General features: G+C 42.1%; 1 protein-coding gene across 1 annotated transcript; it reads left to right on the top strand.

The window, feature by feature from the left end:
* Window positions 1-524: 524 nt before the first annotated feature.
* On the top strand, window positions 525-14,440 carry LOC132895053 (mediator of RNA polymerase II transcription subunit 31). The gene is made up of 4 exons (XM_060935231.1): window positions 525-684; window positions 859-933; window positions 13,337-13,433; window positions 13,586-14,440. Exons 1-4 carry the CDS (start codon window positions 663-665, stop codon window positions 13,803-13,805), a joined length of 414 nt encoding a protein of 137 aa, XP_060791214.1. The 5' UTR covers window positions 525-662; the 3' UTR covers window positions 13,806-14,440.
* The last annotated feature ends 3,656 nt before the right edge of the window (window positions 14,441-18,096 follow it).

The raw sequence follows: 18,096 nt of genomic DNA on the forward strand, positions 1-18,096 counted from the left end.
AGATGATCCACATGATGACTGAGTGTTAAAACCTCTATATTTTAAAGCATGTGTTTAATTACAAACTACATTATAAGGCCATAAGGACTAACATGTGGTTATGTGAGCTCCATGATTTGCAAGTTTATTGTGGAAGGTCTCGAGTGTCCTGCACAGGGACATGACTTCACCCCACTGAACACCTTTGGGATGAAAAAGGAGGGGAGAGAACAGGACAAAACAGAACAGAAAAGAAGAATCAGTTTGAACCAAATAAAACAGATAAGGGACATTTTATTGCTGAACCAGAACATTCAGCCGGAAATGACGATTTGCGGAGATGTTCATGCACTCAGCTTTGATTATTATGTACAAACACAGATAAACAAGATGACATTTTCACGTCAAGCAACGAGACATTACTGAACTACTTTTTTTTTTTTAAGTTTTCCTTCGTACTCGACTAACAGTAAACTGTCGTAAAAACGTACGACGTGGGTTGTTGGTAGTTGTCATTTACGTCAGTGAAAATTGGTTGGTGATAAAGATGGCGCCGGTATCGACAGCAGTGTACTACTTGAACAAAACAACGCTGTTATAATAAAAATGTAAATAAAATACGCGTTGTATTACACATTTTAAAACTCGGTTCGATCGATATTCTTCATATCCAGTTGTGTGCAATGGCGGGCGTCATGGAAACGGGTTTGTAACATATAAAAGTTGTTTATATTTTCTGGCAGCAGCTAAGCTAAACTAACACAGTGCTGTTTAATGTTGCTTTGGAACAGGCTGATAGCTAGATGCCTAATGTTTATTTTATTTTTTAAGCAACCGTATTGATCCTTATTACATTTTATTTTGTTCTTGTTTACACAGAGGAGCAGGCGAGGAATCGTTTCCAGTCGGAACTGGAGTTTGTTCAGTGTCTGGCTAACCCGAATTATCTGAACTGTAAGTATAGAACCAGTTACACCTCTTTACCTAAATATTCCCCTTTCACTGCTAATGTGTCTGTATGATCAATATAGCTTATTACAATCTTGGTAACAACAACGACGACGATATTGTGTCACAATGTTGTATGTTCGCAATTGTGACCCTTTGGGCAGCTTATAATAATAATAATAATAAACTTTGTCAGGTATGTGAACACACACGAGGAATTTGACTCCGGTTTCACTTAGCTCTCTTAGTACAAACATAAAATGCATAGAAAAAAACAAACAAACTATGTACATGTAGAAGTTCAAGTTCAAGTGTACTTTATTGTCAAAAATCTATGTAACAGGGTTAGCACAGAAGTTTGAAATTGCGTTTGACCAGTCTCCAATGTGCAAGTTTAACTAAGCATACATATACTATTGATAAAAATCACCCACCCACCCACCCACCCACACACACACCCACACACACACACACACACTGCAGTGAAAACACACACACACACACTGTGCAATAATAAGACATACTGATGGACAATAAATACACACACACACTGCAGTAAAACACACACACACTGCAGTGAAAACACACACACACTGTGCAATAATAAGACATACTGATGGACAATAAATACACACACACACACACACACTGCAGTAAAACACACACACACTGTGCAATAATAAGACATACTGATGGACAATAAATACACACACACACAGCAGCAGCAGCAGAGAGTACAATCAGTCGTCGTAAAGGTAGAGTCCTGCAGTATAGATGCAGTATATAAGGTGCGAAGGATAAGGTGCAAGGGCATGGTGAATAAATGTTCATGGAATGTTCTTGGTATCTTTGGAATGTTCATGTAGTTTTCCTCAGTGAGTTAAGGAGTCTGACAGCTTGTGGAAAGAAGCTGTTTCCCAGTCTGCTTGTGCGGCACCGCACGCTGCGGTAGCGCTTCCCTGACTGCAGTAAGGAGAACAGTTTATGTGCTGGGTGAGTGGGGTCTTTGATAATGTTCATCGCTCTCTTGGAACAGTGTGAAGTGTACAGGTCCTGAATGGCTGGTAAGGGTGACCTGATAATCTTTTCTGCTGTCCTCACCACCCTCTGCAGCGCCTTCTTGTCTGCAGCTAGACAGCTGCCATGCCAGACAGAGACGCTGCTGGTCAGGATGCTCTCAATGGCACCCCTGTAGAATGTGGTGAGTGCAGATGTGGGGAGGTCGGCTCTTCTCATCCTCCGCAGGAAGTGGAGTCGTGTCTGCGCCTTCTTGACCAGGGCGGTGGTGTTGGTAGTCCATGAGAGGTCATCTGTGATGTGCACTCCTAGAAACTTTGTGCTTTTCACAGACTCCACTGCACTGCCATTGATGATCAGTGGGATGTGTGTTGGTTGTTTTTTCCTGAAGTCCACAGTAATTTCTTTTGTTTTGTTGACGTTGAGACGCAGATTGTTCCTCTCACACCAGTTGATGAGTAGCTGTACCTCCTCTCTGTATGCTGAGTCATCGTTGTCTTTGATGAGGCCCACCACTGTTGTGTCATCTGCAAATTTGATGATGTGATTCGTTTCAAATCTGGCACAGCAGTCGTGAGTCATCAGTGTGAACAGCAGGGGGGACAGCACACATCCTTGCGGCACCCCGGTGTTTATGATGGTGGTCGCTGAGGAGTTGTTTCCAACTCTGACTGTCTGCGGTCTGTTTGTTAGAAAGTCCAGCAGCCAGTTGCACAGTGAAGTGCTGATGCCTATTTCACTCAGCTTGTTCACCAGATATTGGGGGATGACAGTGTTGAACGCAGAGCTGAAGTCAATGAACAGCATCCGCACGTGACTGTTTTTGTTCTCCAGATGAGCCAGGCAGAGGTGGAGTGCTATTGCTATGGCGTCATCAGTGGAGCGCTTGGGGCGGTAGGCAAATTGGTATGGATCCAGAGTAGTGGGGAGGGTGGATGTTAAGTGGGCTTTAACCAGTCTCTCAAAGCACTTCATCGTGATGGGAGTGAGTGCTATGGGTCTATAGTCGTTCAGTGATGATGCTGGTGACTTCTTGGGTAGTGGTACAATAGTGGTGGCTTTAAAACTTGCTGGTATGATGGCTTGATTCAGAGAGATGTTGTAGATATCTGTGAGGACTTCCGTGAGTGAGTTCGCACAGTCTCTGAGCAAGCGCCCGGGTATGTTGTCTGGGCCTGCAGCTTTCCTGGGGTTCACCTTGAGTAGGGTCCTCCTCACGTCTGCTGAGTCCAGTTGAAGTGTTGTGCTGTCTGGGTTGACGGGGGTTTTTGTAGGTGTTGTAGTGTTATTTTCTTCAAACCGGCTGAAGAAAGTGTTCAGTGAGTTGAGGAAGTCTGTGTTGTCCTCACACAGTGGGGGGGATGGTTTGTAGTCTGTGACTGACTGGATGCCTTGCCACAGGCGTCTTGGGTCCTTCGTATCAGTGAAGTGCGAATTGATTTTTTGTCCATATGCACGCTTGGCTGCTCTCACGCCGCGGTGCAAGTTGGCCCTGGCAGACTTTAGGGCCTCCTTGTCCCCAGACCTGAAAGCAACGTTGCGTGCCCTTAGGAGCTCACGTACCTCCCTGGTGAACCAGGGTTTTTCGTTTGCTCTCACTGTAATGTCCTTGGTGACGGTTAAATATAGAAGGGTAAATATAGACAGCATAGTGCAAGGATGAATTAGTAAATATAAATATACAGTGTGTACAGAATGACGGTATGAGTGTGCAGATATTTCACAGTTGATGTTACTGATATTTGAGTCCGGTTTTAGCTGTTCATCACAGAGACAAGTTTAAACAGTTTGTGACCAGGGTGTGATGGGTCTGCAGAGATGTTACCTGCCCGTTTCCTGACTCTGGACAGGTACAGGTCTTGGATGGAGGGCAGGCTGACACCAATAATTTTCTCTGCAGACCTTATTGTCCATTGCAGTCTGTTCTTGTCCTGCTTGGTGACCGATCCAAATGATGGAAGAGCGGAGAACAGACTGAATGATGGCAGAGTAGAATTGTGTCAGCAGCTCCTTAGACAGGTTGAGCTTCCTGAGCTGGCGCAGAAAGTACAACCTCTGCTGGGCCTTTTTGATGATGGTGACTGTGTTGGTCTCCCACTTCAGGTCCCGGGAGATTGTGGAACCCAGAAACCTGAAGGTTTCAACAGCAGTCACAGTGTTGATGGTGATGGGCGGCAGGGTGGGGGGCTCCTCCTAAAGTCCACTGTCGTCATCACAGTTTTGAGCGTGTTCAGCTCCAGATTGTTCTGACAGCACCAACAAACCAGCCGTTCAACCTCCCGTCTGTATGCAGACTCGTCACCGTCTCGGATGAGACCCACGAATCGTCTGCAAATTTCAGGAGTTTAACAGACGGGTCTCTTGAGGTGCAGTTGTTGGTGTAAAGGGAGAATAGCAGTGGGGAGAGTGCACACCCCTGGGGGGCGCCAGTGCTGATAGTCCGGGTGCTGGATGTGACGCTCCCCAGCCTCACCTGCTGCTTCCTGTCAGTCAGGAAGTTTATAATCAACTGACAGGTGGAGGAGGGCACAGGAACGCCAAACTGAAGTCCACGAACAGGATCCTGGCGTACGTCCCTGCAGAGTCAAGGTGTTGCAGGATGTAGTGCAGTCCCATATTGATTGCATCATCTGCTGACCTGTTTGCCCAGTAGGCAAACTGCAGGGGGTCCAGCAGGAGTGTATTTTTAATGCTTGCTGAATATATAATTCCACTAGAGTTGTCACTGGGGAGAAGTATTTATGCATTCATAGCTTAGTTATTGCCTGTGAGAGTGTACAGGCAGTCGTCGACTTACGACTGCGTTTGGTTACGACTGACCGGTCGTAAACCGATCTGGTCGTAAGTCGGCCTATGTTAAATGAACGTAAGTATATTGTGATGTGTAATGATATTGTAATCATCTTAAAGTCTTATTTAATCAACATTTTCTTATTTCATTACCGTGGCTCATTATTTGGTTTAAGTCAAACACTGCATACTCAGGGGTGAAAGTAACTTATTTTTTGCTGGTATATTATTTTGAGCCATAGTGTGCGCGCCGAAAAATACACCTAATTATTTATTATTGTCTACTTATCAAGCATTCACTAGGACTTATCACTCAGTAGTACTAGTATAGTACCTACTTTTTTATCACACTATCACTCTTTCATCCACCTGTATCAGTTTTTGATTATAAATAAATTGCAAACACATCATTTCAACAACACAATCGTTTTAATTACATTTTTTTTAGCTGAACAGTTGAAAACTAACTTTTCATTTTGGACATTGGACACAGAACAGTGTAACAACAAAAAAGTGAAAGTTACTTTGATTACCAGCTGCGCACATTATAGCACAAGATCTGGTTAAGCCGTACGCGCGCTGTAGCCCGCTCGTTGTTTGTCCAGCGAAACACTGCACACACAATAGAAGAGGCTGGATGCAGTGTTGCCAGATTGGGTGGTTTTAAGTGCATTTTGGCGGGTTTTGAACATATTTTGGGCTGGAAACCGTCAGCAGTATCTGGCAACACTGGCTGGATGCTGGGCGCTGCCGGGAGCTGGGGCGGAAACTGTCGTACACTTGGCTAACTCAGCTGGGAAACACTTGCCAGTCATAACCAGACGGTCGTAAACTCGATCGGTCGTAAGTCGCATAGGTCGTAAGTCGACAACTACCTGTATATACCCTCACTGTCCACTTTATTAGGAATACCTCTACACCTGCACTTCCAGCTGCTCCCGTCAGGGGTCGCCACAGCAGCTCTGTTCCGCATATTTGATGCTGATGGATGATGATAATGCATATTTAGCATAGGTTTTTACGCCGGATGCCATTCCTGATGCAACCCTCCCCAGTTTATCTGGGCTTGGGACTGGCACTAATTATACACTGGCTTGTGCACCCGCACAGAAAGGCTCCTGTCAGCCATGAGGTTTGAACCTGGATCCTTCTTGCCATGATACAATAGTGCTAATCACTGCACCACCGTGCAACCCTTTTATGTGCAGCGGCAGCAGCACCACAATGCATAAAATTCTGCAGATGCACGTCAAGAGCTTCAGCTAATATTTACGTCAAACATCAGAAAGGAGAACATAATCTCAGTGATTTTGACCATGGCATAGTTGTTATTGCCCGACGGGCTGATTTGAGTATTTCAGAAACTGATGTCGTGTTTGGATTTCACACAAAGCAGACTCTAGCTTTTATACAGACTAGTATAACAAACCAGAAAACCCAGTATGTGGCAGTTCTGTATCAAAATCGCTTTGTTGATGAAAGAGGGCAGAGGAAAATTACTTGTTACAACCATGGTGAGCAGACAAGCAACACTGACCACGTCAGAACTTGAGGTGGATGGGCTACAAAAACAAAAAACCATACTGGATTCCACTTTTCAGCCAGGAACTGTAGAGGCTACAGTGGGAACAGAGTTACCAACATTGGATAGATGAAGATAAATGAACAAAAATGAATCCCTGCAAGTGGGAGGAGGAGCTTGGTGAATTGATTCCAGATGACCTGTGGGAAGAAAGTCTGGAGAATATTCATACAGGGTTCCCACGGGTCCTTAAAAAGTCTTAAATACAACTTTCGGTTTTCAAGGACTAAAAACGTCTTAAATTGTTTGGAATGACTGGAATTTTCGAAAGGGAGGTATTAAATTTAACATCGGACCGAACGAGTGAAATGTCTCCATCCGGTTTGGGGTATTTTTTTTTTTAACCGTAATTTTAAAAGTGACCAGCGTACCTTTTGGGGGCAGCATTGGTTCTGTGCGTTCTGTGCATTCCGTAGATCAAGAGCTAACGTTAAGAGGTTACTGGAGGAAGTGTGGTGTGGTGGTAGTGATGAAGAGTGAGAGATACGCAGGTAGCTTACGCGGGCGTTAGAAAGCGTTGATAATTATGGGAAGATGTCTGTTTAACGACAAGTGGTTGGGGGATGACGGATACCCCCAAAATAAGGAGAAGAATCGTTTGCGATAAAAAGCGCTGAAACGCACGAATGTGTTTAAAGCCGGTACCACAGCGCTGGGGACACGCCCACTGGGAAACTGGCTTTTCACGGACACGAAGCGCGCGCGTGTTCGAGGTCAAGCGCTCCGGAGTGAAACGCAGGGGGGTTTGCGCATGCGCACAAGAGTCAGGTGGAAAATGGGACTTATAGGACATAATACTACTACTACTACTAATGATTAACATTTTTTTTTTACATAATTAGCATTGGGGCGGCACGGTGGTGTAGTGGTTAGCGCTGTCGCCTCACAGCAAGAAGGTCCTGGGTTCGAGCCCCGGGGCCGGCGAGGGCCTTTCTGTGCAGAGTTTGCATGTTCTCCCCGTGTCCGCGTGGGTTTCCTCCGGGTGCTCCGGTTTCCCCCACAGTCCAAAGACATGCAGGTTAGGTTAACTGGTGACTCTAAATTGAGCGTAGGTGTGAATGTGAGTGTGAATGGTTGTCTGTGTCTATGTGTCAGCCCTGTGATGACCTGGCGACTTGTCCAGGGTGTACCCCGCCTTTCGCCCATAGTCAGCTGGGATAGGCTCCAGCTTGCCTGCGACCCTGTAGAAGGATAAAGCGGCTAGAGATAATGAGATGAGATAATTAGCATTGTTTAATATAAATATATAAACAACCTTTATTTCAAATCTCAATTAAAAAGAACTCCAGAAAATACAATAATTCTAAATATAGTACAATATAAATAATTTGTACAAAAAGTTTTTATTACTTATCATCTACATCAGTGTTTTTAATATAATAAGAATAATATTAACCACTAATAATAATTAGTAGTAGTAGTAATTATTATTGATTATTAATCATTACTACTTATGAATTAGTGATTAATAAGTACTAGGGATTATTAAATGTTATAAAATTAAGTTATTAAAAATAATTACCGTCTGGACTATAGAGCGCACCCGTATATAAGCCGCATCCGCTCTATTTAAAAAAAAAAAAAAAAGATATACAAGCCGCACCGGGCTATAAGCCGCAGATATCTATGTTGAAAAATTAGATATTTACTGCATGTACAGAACGATTTTGTACTGTAAATGTACATGTATGTACCTGAACAGATTCTTTCCGAACAGTGCCTTTTAACACGGCAGCAACTTTGCTGATTAAAACGGAACAGAACCAAGAGAAAATAACCGGTATTTATTTACCTTCATTTCTCCTGTGTTTGAAACCACAAGTCACTTTAATCATCTTCGCTGGATTTGAAAATAATTACCAGTTAATAATTTGTCGTGCGTGTTCTATCTGCTAAAGATCTGCTAATTCTTCTTTGCATTGATTTTTCGTCTATCTTATTTTTGATTCTACTTCCGGTTAGGGCGCCCCTAGCGGTGGAAGAAAAATCCACAGAATAGCCGCACCTTTGTATAAGCCGCATGGTTCAAAACCTAGGAAAAAAGTAGCGGCTTATAGTCCAGAAAATACGGTACTAAAACGTAGTAATTGGTAGAATACAAACAAATACTCATGGATTATGGATAATTTTTTTAAATAGTGAACATTGATATAAAATAACTATACTACTACTACTACTACTACTACTAATAATAATAATAATAATAAAAAACAGTATTACTAGTAATACTTGTTGTTAATGTTATTATTATCAGTTCAATTGTTATATCAATGTTCACTATTAAAAACAAATTATCTGTAATCCATGAATAATTGTATCACTACTAATAATAATAATTACTACTTTTTTAATAATAATTTTAACTAATCTTATAACTCAATTTTATAGCATTTTAATAATCACTACTTATTATTTATTAGTATAATTTAGTAGTTGATAATAATAATTACTACTTATTATTAAATTACATTTTGATAATCACAGCTTATTAAGTAGTAATTAATAATACTGAATTATAATAATTGCTACTGTTATTAATTAATATAGCTAATAAGTAGTGATTATTAAAATGTTATAAAATTGAGTTAATTTTTAAAAAATATTATTAAAAAAGTTATTATTATTAGTTGTAGTAGTAATACAAAGTTATTCATGGATTATAGATAATAATTAATTATTTTTGAATAATGAACAGTGATATAACGATTGCACTGATGATAATTAGTTTACAGTTATTACAACACATTGATTAATATTGATAATGGTTATGAAAGGTGACAGTTGTTTTTCTGTGTTTAATGTAACGCTCTGATGATTGTATGACTGCATAAACAGGTTTACGCTGTTACCTGCTGGGTCATTCCGTGCCAACTCACCTAAATTTCAGGAACTCCCCCACATCACCGTCTCAGATTTTACTCAAAAAATTCTCTAATCAAGAATCATATGTTTGTACCACACATGCAAAATATTAGCCCCCAATTATGTTGTAGTTTTGGAACTACAGGCCTTTGAAATATTGATGTCAAAACACCACATGTCGAAATTGGCTCTTTCCCCAACTTCAGAGACCCATAACTTTTTATTGCAGCTATCTAGAAAGTTGTGTGTGCAGATTCTTACTGAATGATACCCACTCTTTTCAAATCTGTTGCCAGAAAGCCTCTGAAGGACATACTTTTTGCATAATAGGAAGCCAAAAATGGCATTTTGGCCAAAATCGCTTAAAATTCATTAAAACTCTAAGGGGCCTAGTAGAAATATGAAACTAGTTAGATTTTTTTCCTCATTACATAGTAATTGTAGGGTTGTTATCTGTTCACAGAAACATATTTTGCGATGAAAATTATATTCCTGAATTTTTAAAATTTTTTTTAACATCTTACGTCCTTTCCGAGGGGGCTAAAATAGGGCATTTTTGCCATCTTATTTGGTAATGTGGCTAGGGGTTTAGGATCTTCTAATTTTTTGTGAAGATGCTCTCATATAAGATGTAACTACTCCCTGATTTTTTTTTTTAACAAACGCCCCTTGCTTCATATTTTAATAATTTGTTTTGTACATGGACAGTTTCATCATTTTTCACTTTTTTCCACATTCAGAACTCTGTAACTCTACATTGGAAAATTCCTACTAGCAGCTATTTCAGATTTACATACACTGACATACAAATTTTCATATTTTAGTAGTAGTATGCCCAAGAAATTCATATTTTTCTTTCTATTGGGACCTAAAAACAGCTATTTGGCCAAAAATGACAAAAATGTTGACTTTATATTTTTCAAGTTCTGGAGGGAATGGGCTATTTTCCTCATAAATTAAAGATGTGGTGACTTTTTCTATCCATATATATATATATATATATATATATATATATATATATATATATATATATATTAGCAATGATATCCTTAGCAAATGTTGATTTTTAATTGAAAAATGTGTCTTACATTCCTGTTATTTGAAATCATAATAGTTACGACTTGCTCCACCAGATGGAGCACTGATCGGTCTCCACAGTTAACCACAAGAGGCAGCAATATATATTGCCTGTGTTTATGACAGAAAATGGTACATTGGAAATATTGTCACCAGAAATGAAGAAGAAAATGATGTGTATGTCAATTTCATGAGACAAGGACGAGGCAACACATTCTCATGGCCACCACAAAGCAGGAAAGATGAATGTTGGGTGCCTTTGCTTCATGTCCTTTGTGTGGTAGAGGCCCCAAACATAAAAAGTGGGGGACGCCAATACCAACTAACAGAGGATGACTTCAAACTTGTGAAAGACTTAAGTTTTAACTTATGTACTACTAGATGACAGTTTATGAGTGTCTTAGCACATCACATGAAACTGTACTGCCTGTGAATGAATTACCCATTATCACGGATGCCCATATTTGACTTTAAATTATGTACAAATCTTGTGATGTTTTTCAACATCATGATCATGGATCATTGAATGTGTTAATATGTAAATAAAACCTCATTGCTAAATGTTTTGTGCTTACACAACCTTGAAGTATATTAAAAATACTACTCCAGAATTTTGTTATTTTTCTATATTTTCCAAGGATATTCAACAAAAATTGCAATTATACCTAAAATTTTCTAATTGCAAAAAATACTATACAATACAGTAAAAGTTGTTCAGGAAATGTGTATGCCTAGATTAGGTTCTTATAAGCCTTAATTTGTGTGCAAAACACCCCTTCATTATTCCCTTGTTTATTAAAAGCTGCCCAGCGTTTTTGTCATTTTTGGCCAAATAGCTGTTTTTAGGTCCCAATAGAAAGAAAAATATGAATTTCTTGGGCATACTACTACTAAAATATGAAAATTTGTGTGTCAGTGTATGTAAATCTGAAATAGCTGCTAGTAGGAATCTTCCAATTTAGAGTTACAGAGTTCTGAATGTGGAAAAAAGTGAAAAATGATGAAACTGTCCATGTACAAAACAAATTATTAAAATATGAAGCAAGGGGTGTTTGTTAAAAAAAATCAGGGAGTAGTTACATCTTATATGAGAGCATCTTCACAAAAAATTAGAAGATCCTAAACCCCTAGCCACATGACCAAATAAGATGGCAAAAATGCCCTATTTTAGCCCCCTCGGAAAGGACGTAAGATGTTAAAAAAAAAAATTTCAATTCAGGAATTGAAATTTCATGGCAAAATATGTTTCTGTGAACAGATAACAACCCTACAATTACTATGTAATGAGGAAAAAAATCTAACTAGCTTCATATTTCTACTATGCCCCCTAGAGTTTTAATGAATTTTAAGTGATTTTGGCCAAAACGTCATTTTTGGCTTCCCATTATGCAAAACGTATGTCCTTCAGAGGCTTTGTGGCAACAGATTTGAAAAGAGTGGGTATCATTCAGTAAGAATCTGCAAACACAACTGTCTAGATAGCTGCAATAAAAAGTTATGGGTCTCTGAAGTTGGGGAAAGAGCCATTTCGTCATGTGGTATTTTGACATCAAAATTTCAAAGGCCTGTAGTTCCAAAACTACAATGAATTGGGAGCTAATATTTTGCATGTGTGGTACAAACATATGATTCTTGATTATAGAATTTTTTGAGCAAAATCTGAGACGGTGATGTGGGGACCCTTAGGTGAGTTGGCACGGAATGACCCTGCTATAATGCAGAAGATACTCGAACTTCCTCAGCCAGCTGTATACTGTACGACACTCAGACTGATTTTGCTGTCGGACACAAAATCACACATCAAAGATAATCTTTGGGGATTGAAATAATGCCGGCTAAGGTTGTTCAGCTGGTTCTACTTGCCGTTTATTGTTTTCGTTTTTTTAAATGATTCATGGTGTTTTCTCCAGTAAACACCAGTCTTCTCCTTGCTGCTACAGTAGTTCTGCAGGCCCAAAACACACGTCTTTGCTTCAGCTGTTTGCATGTCTAACAGTTGCCTTTGATGCACCCTGTTGTTCACCAATTGTGTGCATTCTTCTTAAGGTTCGTAAAAAAACTACTGCAGAAAAGTTTTAAGTCGTCGTATTTATCATTTTCTTTGTCATGGTACAGTCTTAATTTTTCCATTTAGAGGTCTTAAAGGTCTTAAAAGTCTTTAAATTTGTACTTGAAAAATGTGCAGATACCCTGGGAGTGGGAGGGGTGGGATCTTGACACTGGTCAACCCATTTTATGTTTATACGTTGTCCTCCTGTTGTTTGTTTGGTTCCTTTTCCTTTGTGTCTTGTTTGACATTACCATTGTGCCTTATTTATTATTTTTATATAAAGAATCTTGTGCCATAGGCACTCTGCAATGTTGTTTTGTAATGTAAAAAAAAAAGAACACTGAGTGTATATTTCAATGTATGTGGTCTATACAAGCTTAATAAAAACTTTTTATGTGTTTTGTAACACACACTGGCCCTCTAAATGTCTGATAGAGCACTGTTTAAATGCCACAGCCTTACTGAATTTACCAAGCATTACATTACATTTAGCAGATGTTTAGCTCTTATCCAGAGCATATAGCACACCCAGAGCAGCCCGGGGAGCAGTTGGGGGTTAGTTGCTTTATTCAATGACACTTCAGCTGCTGATTCCTGCTGGTCCAGGGAATCGAACCGGTGACCTTTTGGTCCCAAAGCTTCTTCTCTAACCATTAGGCCATGGTTTCCCCGTGTGTGTCAGTCAGTGACCTCTACAGTCATCAGACCTGAATCCAGTAGGACATGTTTGGGGATTTAGTTGAACAGAAGATTTGCAGCATGTTCAGAAGTTACAGATGACAAACCTACAGCACTTATGTGATGCTCCATGTCAACATGGAGCCTGATATTTAGATTTTAACTCCCCCTCCCTCTCTATCTCTCCCCCTCTCTCTCCCTCCCTCTCTGTCTCTGTCTCTCAGGTGCTTTCAGGGCTTTGTAACAATGGAGGTGTAAAGAACTGATAACTGTATGCTCCGAAAAGTGTATATCACAATTTTGATCCCTCTGTATCACCCTGCCGACCTCCAAACTTTTCCTTCTCCTTGTAGTTTTGGCTCAAAGAGGCTACCTGCGCGAAAAACATTTTGTAAATTACCTGAAGTATTTGCTTTACTGGAAAGAACCAGAATATGCCAAATTCCTCAAGTAAGTGTCACATTGCTTACACTAGCTGCTTATCATAAGTGTTTCATTTATTTTGTAATGAAAATAACATTTAGTGTGTCATTTCCAGCAAACTTTTTTATCTGTGAAACTAGTATGAAAGTATCCCAATCTGCTGTGTCTTTTACACATAGATATCCTCATTGCCTGCACATGTTGGAGCTGTTACAGTACGAGCATTTCCGGAAGGAGCTGGTGAACGCCCAGTGTGCCAAATTCATAGACGAGCAGCAGATCCTGCACTGGCAACATTACTCACGCAAGCGCACGCGTCTTCAGCAGGCCCTTGCCGAGCAGCAACAGCAGCAGCAGCAGCAGACGGCGCCACACGGCAATAACACTGCCACAAAATGAAGCCCGAGTTGATACACACCAGCTAGTGAGGCGTACAGCATGTGCACGATACCTCAAGTCACAGTATCAAGAAACGAGTGTAAATATTGTACAATCCCCCCTGTGTGGTAACACTGAAAGTTGGACTGTTGAGTTTTGTGATTAGGAATATCAGACTGGAACACACTGACAATTTCATCCATTTAGTTTTCTTTCAATGAAAAGTTAACAATGTAATGTATAAGCGTTTAACTTTTCTCATTGTCATCGCGACGTCATGGGATTACAGTGTTCCAGCGTGATACTCTTAATCACAAACCTCAGAGTAATCCAGTGACATCATGATGACGATGAGAAGTTAGACGCTGATACATGTTGAGTTTCCGTTGAATTAATTATTTTCTAACCCCACTGTGGTCACGAATGAATATTTCATCAGTGCCAGAAAGTCTGATGACATGACACCAAATTCTGGTGAAGCTTCTTTCTTTTTTTGTTTTTTCCTCCCTTTTTTTTTTTTTTTTTTACTTCAATTAAGATCAGCTCAGATATTATCACTCGAGTCACTTCTTTAATCGTCTAATGTCAAGTTTATAACTGATGTCAGATTTGGTAATGGACATGAAAGTGTAGGTGTCATTATTTCTGTTTGTTTATCTTGTTCGTTATATAAAATAAAGACTTTCGTATGATGTTTCGTCTTAAATTCGGGTCTTTTTACACTCACTGCTGGCCACTTTAATAGGAACTTGTTCTTGATTCTAATGGCCCTTTTCCACTACCCTTTTTCAGCTCACTTCAGCTCGCTTCAGCCCGACACGGCTCGCGTTTCGACTACCAAAAACCGGCACGACTCAGCTCGTTTCAGCCCTGCTTAGCCCCTAAAACTCGCACCGTTTTGGAGTGGGGCTGAAGCGAGCCAAGCCGTGCCGAGTGAGGTTGGGGGCGTGAGCAGACACTCCCCTGTGCACTGATTGGTGAGGAGGAGTGTCCTCACATGCCCACACACGCCCCGCGAGCGCGCTGGGATCTGTAAACACCGTAAACCCGGAAGGAGAATAATTACGAATTACGAGAATTTCTGAAGCCTTATGCGCCTCGCCTCATCTATACGCTCTTGCCAGTATCTGTTGGCGTTGTCGGTGACAACAAGCCACAGCACCAAAACCAGCAACACTAACGACTCCTGAGGTGGTTTGCAAGCTCCTCGGTGGCAAGGCACCGGGGGTGGATGAGATCCGCCCTGAGTATCTCAAGTCTCTGGATGTTGTGGGGCTGTCTTGGTTGACACGCCTCTGCAACATCGCGTGGCGGTCGGGGACAGTGCCTCTGGAGTGGCAGACTGGGGTGGTGGTCCCTCTTTTTAAGAAAGGGGACCGGAGAGTGTGCTCCAATTATAGGGGAATCACACTTCTCAGCCTCCCAGGGAAAGTTTACTCCAGGGTACTGGAGAGGAGAATTCGACCAATAGTCGAACCTCGGATCCAGGAGGAACAATGCGGTTTTCGTCCTGGTCGCGGAACACTGGACCAGCTCTATACCCTTTATAGGGTGCTCGAGGGTTCATGGGAGTTTGCCCAACCAGTCCACATGTGCTTTGTGGATCTGGAGAAGGCATTCGACCGTGTCCCCCGTGGTATTCTGTGGGGGGTGCTTCGGGAGTATGGGGTTCGGGGCTCTTTGCTAAGGGCTGTCCAGTCCCTGTACGAACGGAGCAGGAGTCTGGTTCGCATTGCCGGCAGTAAGTCAGACCTGTTCCCAGTGCATGTTGGACTCCGTCAGGGCTGCCCTTTGTCACCGGTTCTGTTCATAATTTTTATGGACAGAATTTCTAGGCGCAGCCAGGGGCCGGAAGGAATCCTGTTTGGGAACCACAGGATTTCATCTCTGCTTTTTGCGGATGATGTTGTCCTGTTGGCTTCTTCAAACCAGGACCTTCAGCATGCACTGGGGCGGTTTGCAGTCGAGTGTGAAGCGGCTGGGATGAGAATCAGCACCTCCAAGTCCGAGGCCATGGTTCTCGACCGGAAAAGGGTGGCTTGCCCTCTCCAGGTTGGTGGAGAAGTCCTGCCTCAAGTGGAGGAGTTTAAGTATCTCGGGATCTTGTTCACGAGTGAGGGAAGGATGGAGCGTGAGATCGACAGGCGGATCGGTGCAGCCTCCGCAGTGATGCGGTCGCTTTACCGGTCCGTCGTGGTGAAGAAGGAGCTGAGCCAAAAGGCGAAGCTCTCAATTTACCGGTCGATCTACGTTCCGACTCTCACCTATGGTCATGAGCTTTGGGTAATGACAGAAAGAACAAGATCGCGGATACAAGCGGCTGAAATGAGTTTCCTTCGCAGGGTGGCTGGGCGCTCCCTTAGAGATAGGGTGAGAAGCACAGTCACTCGGGAGGAGCTCGGAGTAGAGCCGCTGCTCCTTCACATCGAGAGGAACCAGCTGAGGTGGCTCGGGCATCTTTTTCGGATGCCTCCTGGACGCCTCCCTGGGGAGGTGTTCCAGGCATGTCCCCCCGGGAGGAGGCCCCGGGGAAGACCCAGGACACGCTGGAGGGACTATGTCTCTCGGCTGGCCTGGGAACGCCTCGGTGTTCTTCCCGAGGAGCTGGCCGAGGTGTCTGGGGAAAGGGAAGTTTGGGCTTCCATGCTTAGACTGCTGCCTCCGCGACCCGGTCCTGGATAAGCGGAAGAAGACGAGAGACGAGAGAGACTAACGACTCCATGTCCTCCATGTTTATTGTTTACTATCCGGGTCGTGAGACTACCGCTTAAAAGCTCACTGAATCAGTGACATACAGAGCATTGTGGACGAGTTCGCGGAGCGCAAGGCTCGTCGTATGCCCTTCAAATAATGCGCGCAGTAGGCTATTGATGTTTTATTATGAGCCATGTACAGTATGTCACCTGTTTTTTTGTTTGAGTTACATGTTCGTTTGAAGGACTTAATGTACAAAATAACATAGTTGCACCCCGTAGTGTTGAAATTGGTAAACACAGTGCATTCAGTGAGGTTTGCACCGCCCTCCTTTTATTTCTGACTCTTCCTGTCACCGTTGCAACCTCTGAGCGCTCATTCGTATGCCCTTCAAATAATGTGCGCAGTATAGGCTATTGATGTTTTATTATGAGCCATGTACAGTATCCTAATGTTTTTTGTTTCTGAGTTACATGTTCGTTTGAAGGACTTGATGTACTAAATAACATAGTTGCACCCGGTAGTGTTGAAATTGGTAAACACCGCAGTTGCGGACATTTTGTAGCCTAAAATGATGTTATGATAAGCTTTAATAAAGTGCCCGGTCATTTGCCCCGCCCCCGGCCCGGCTCTGACTTGTTCCGCCACTGTCACTGATGTCACTGTTTGCGCTGCTTAACGACATCACGTGACGTCCACCCACTTTCCCTAACTCCACCCAATGTGTCCACCCACTTCCAGCCAGCGCGGTTGTAGTTGAAATGCAACTCCAACAGCCCCGCTCAGCTCGACTCAGCTCGACTCGGCACGGCACGGCTCAGCCGCGTTTGTAGTGGAAAAGTGGCATAAGACTCCTGTTCTTTGCAGGAGTGGAACCCAATGTGGTCTTTTATTTTCTGTTGCATGCTGAGATGCTTTTCTGCTCACCATGGTTGTAAAGAGTGACTTTTATGAGTTACTATATCCTACCTGGCAAGAAAGCTTGAACCACCTCAAATCTGTCCATTTTTGTCTGAGCTCTCATATCAACAAGGTGTTTGTTTCCATCCACAGAACTGATGCCCACTCACTCACTCACTCACTCAGTGTGTTTGTTTTGGCACCATTCTGTCTGTGTAAACCCTACAGACTGTTGTGTGTGAAAACCCCAGGAAGGAGATCAGCAGTTTCTGAAATACTCAAACCAGCACCCATGCTACAGTGAAAGAAAGTCACACTTTCAGATCACAATTTTTCCCTTGCCGATGTTTGGATACTGTGAACATTAATTAACTGAAGCTCTTGATTTGTATCTGCATGATTTTTTTTAAACACATTGTGCTGCTGCTGTCAGGGAATCGGCTGATTAGATAACTCCATAAAACAAAACAGCACGTAGACGTAGGGGTGTTCATAATAAAGTGGCCAGCGAGTATAGTATTTATGAAAAGATGTGCTAGTCCGCTAACAACTCAAACGCAGCTATGTATTACAAAATGTATCTGTAGTTACGCCATTAACAACAGAACAGCAGGTGGATGGGTGTTCCTAATAAAGTGGCTGGTGAGTATATTAATTTCAGAAAGGAATTTAAAGGTGCGATGTGTAGTTTCTGACGGTGTTTCCAAGCCTATAATAA

Source organism: Neoarius graeffei, chromosome 12, assembly GCF_027579695.1.
Source record: "Neoarius graeffei isolate fNeoGra1 chromosome 12, fNeoGra1.pri, whole genome shotgun sequence".
NCBI classification, from domain to species: Eukaryota; Metazoa; Chordata; class Actinopteri; order Siluriformes; family Ariidae; genus Neoarius; species Neoarius graeffei.

Bases quoted from the DNA above. Each gene is read 5' to 3' on its own strand.
- LOC132895053 (XM_060935231.1), top strand. From the start codon at position 663: ATGGCGGGCGTCATGGAAACGG. The intron at 685-858 runs GTTTGTAACATA...TTGTTTACACAG, and splicing joins GGCGGGCGTCATGGAAACGG to AGGAGCAGGCGAGGAATCGT. The intron at 934-13,336 runs GTAAGTATAGAA...TTCTCCTTGTAG, and splicing joins TAACCCGAATTATCTGAACT to TTTTGGCTCAAAGAGGCTAC.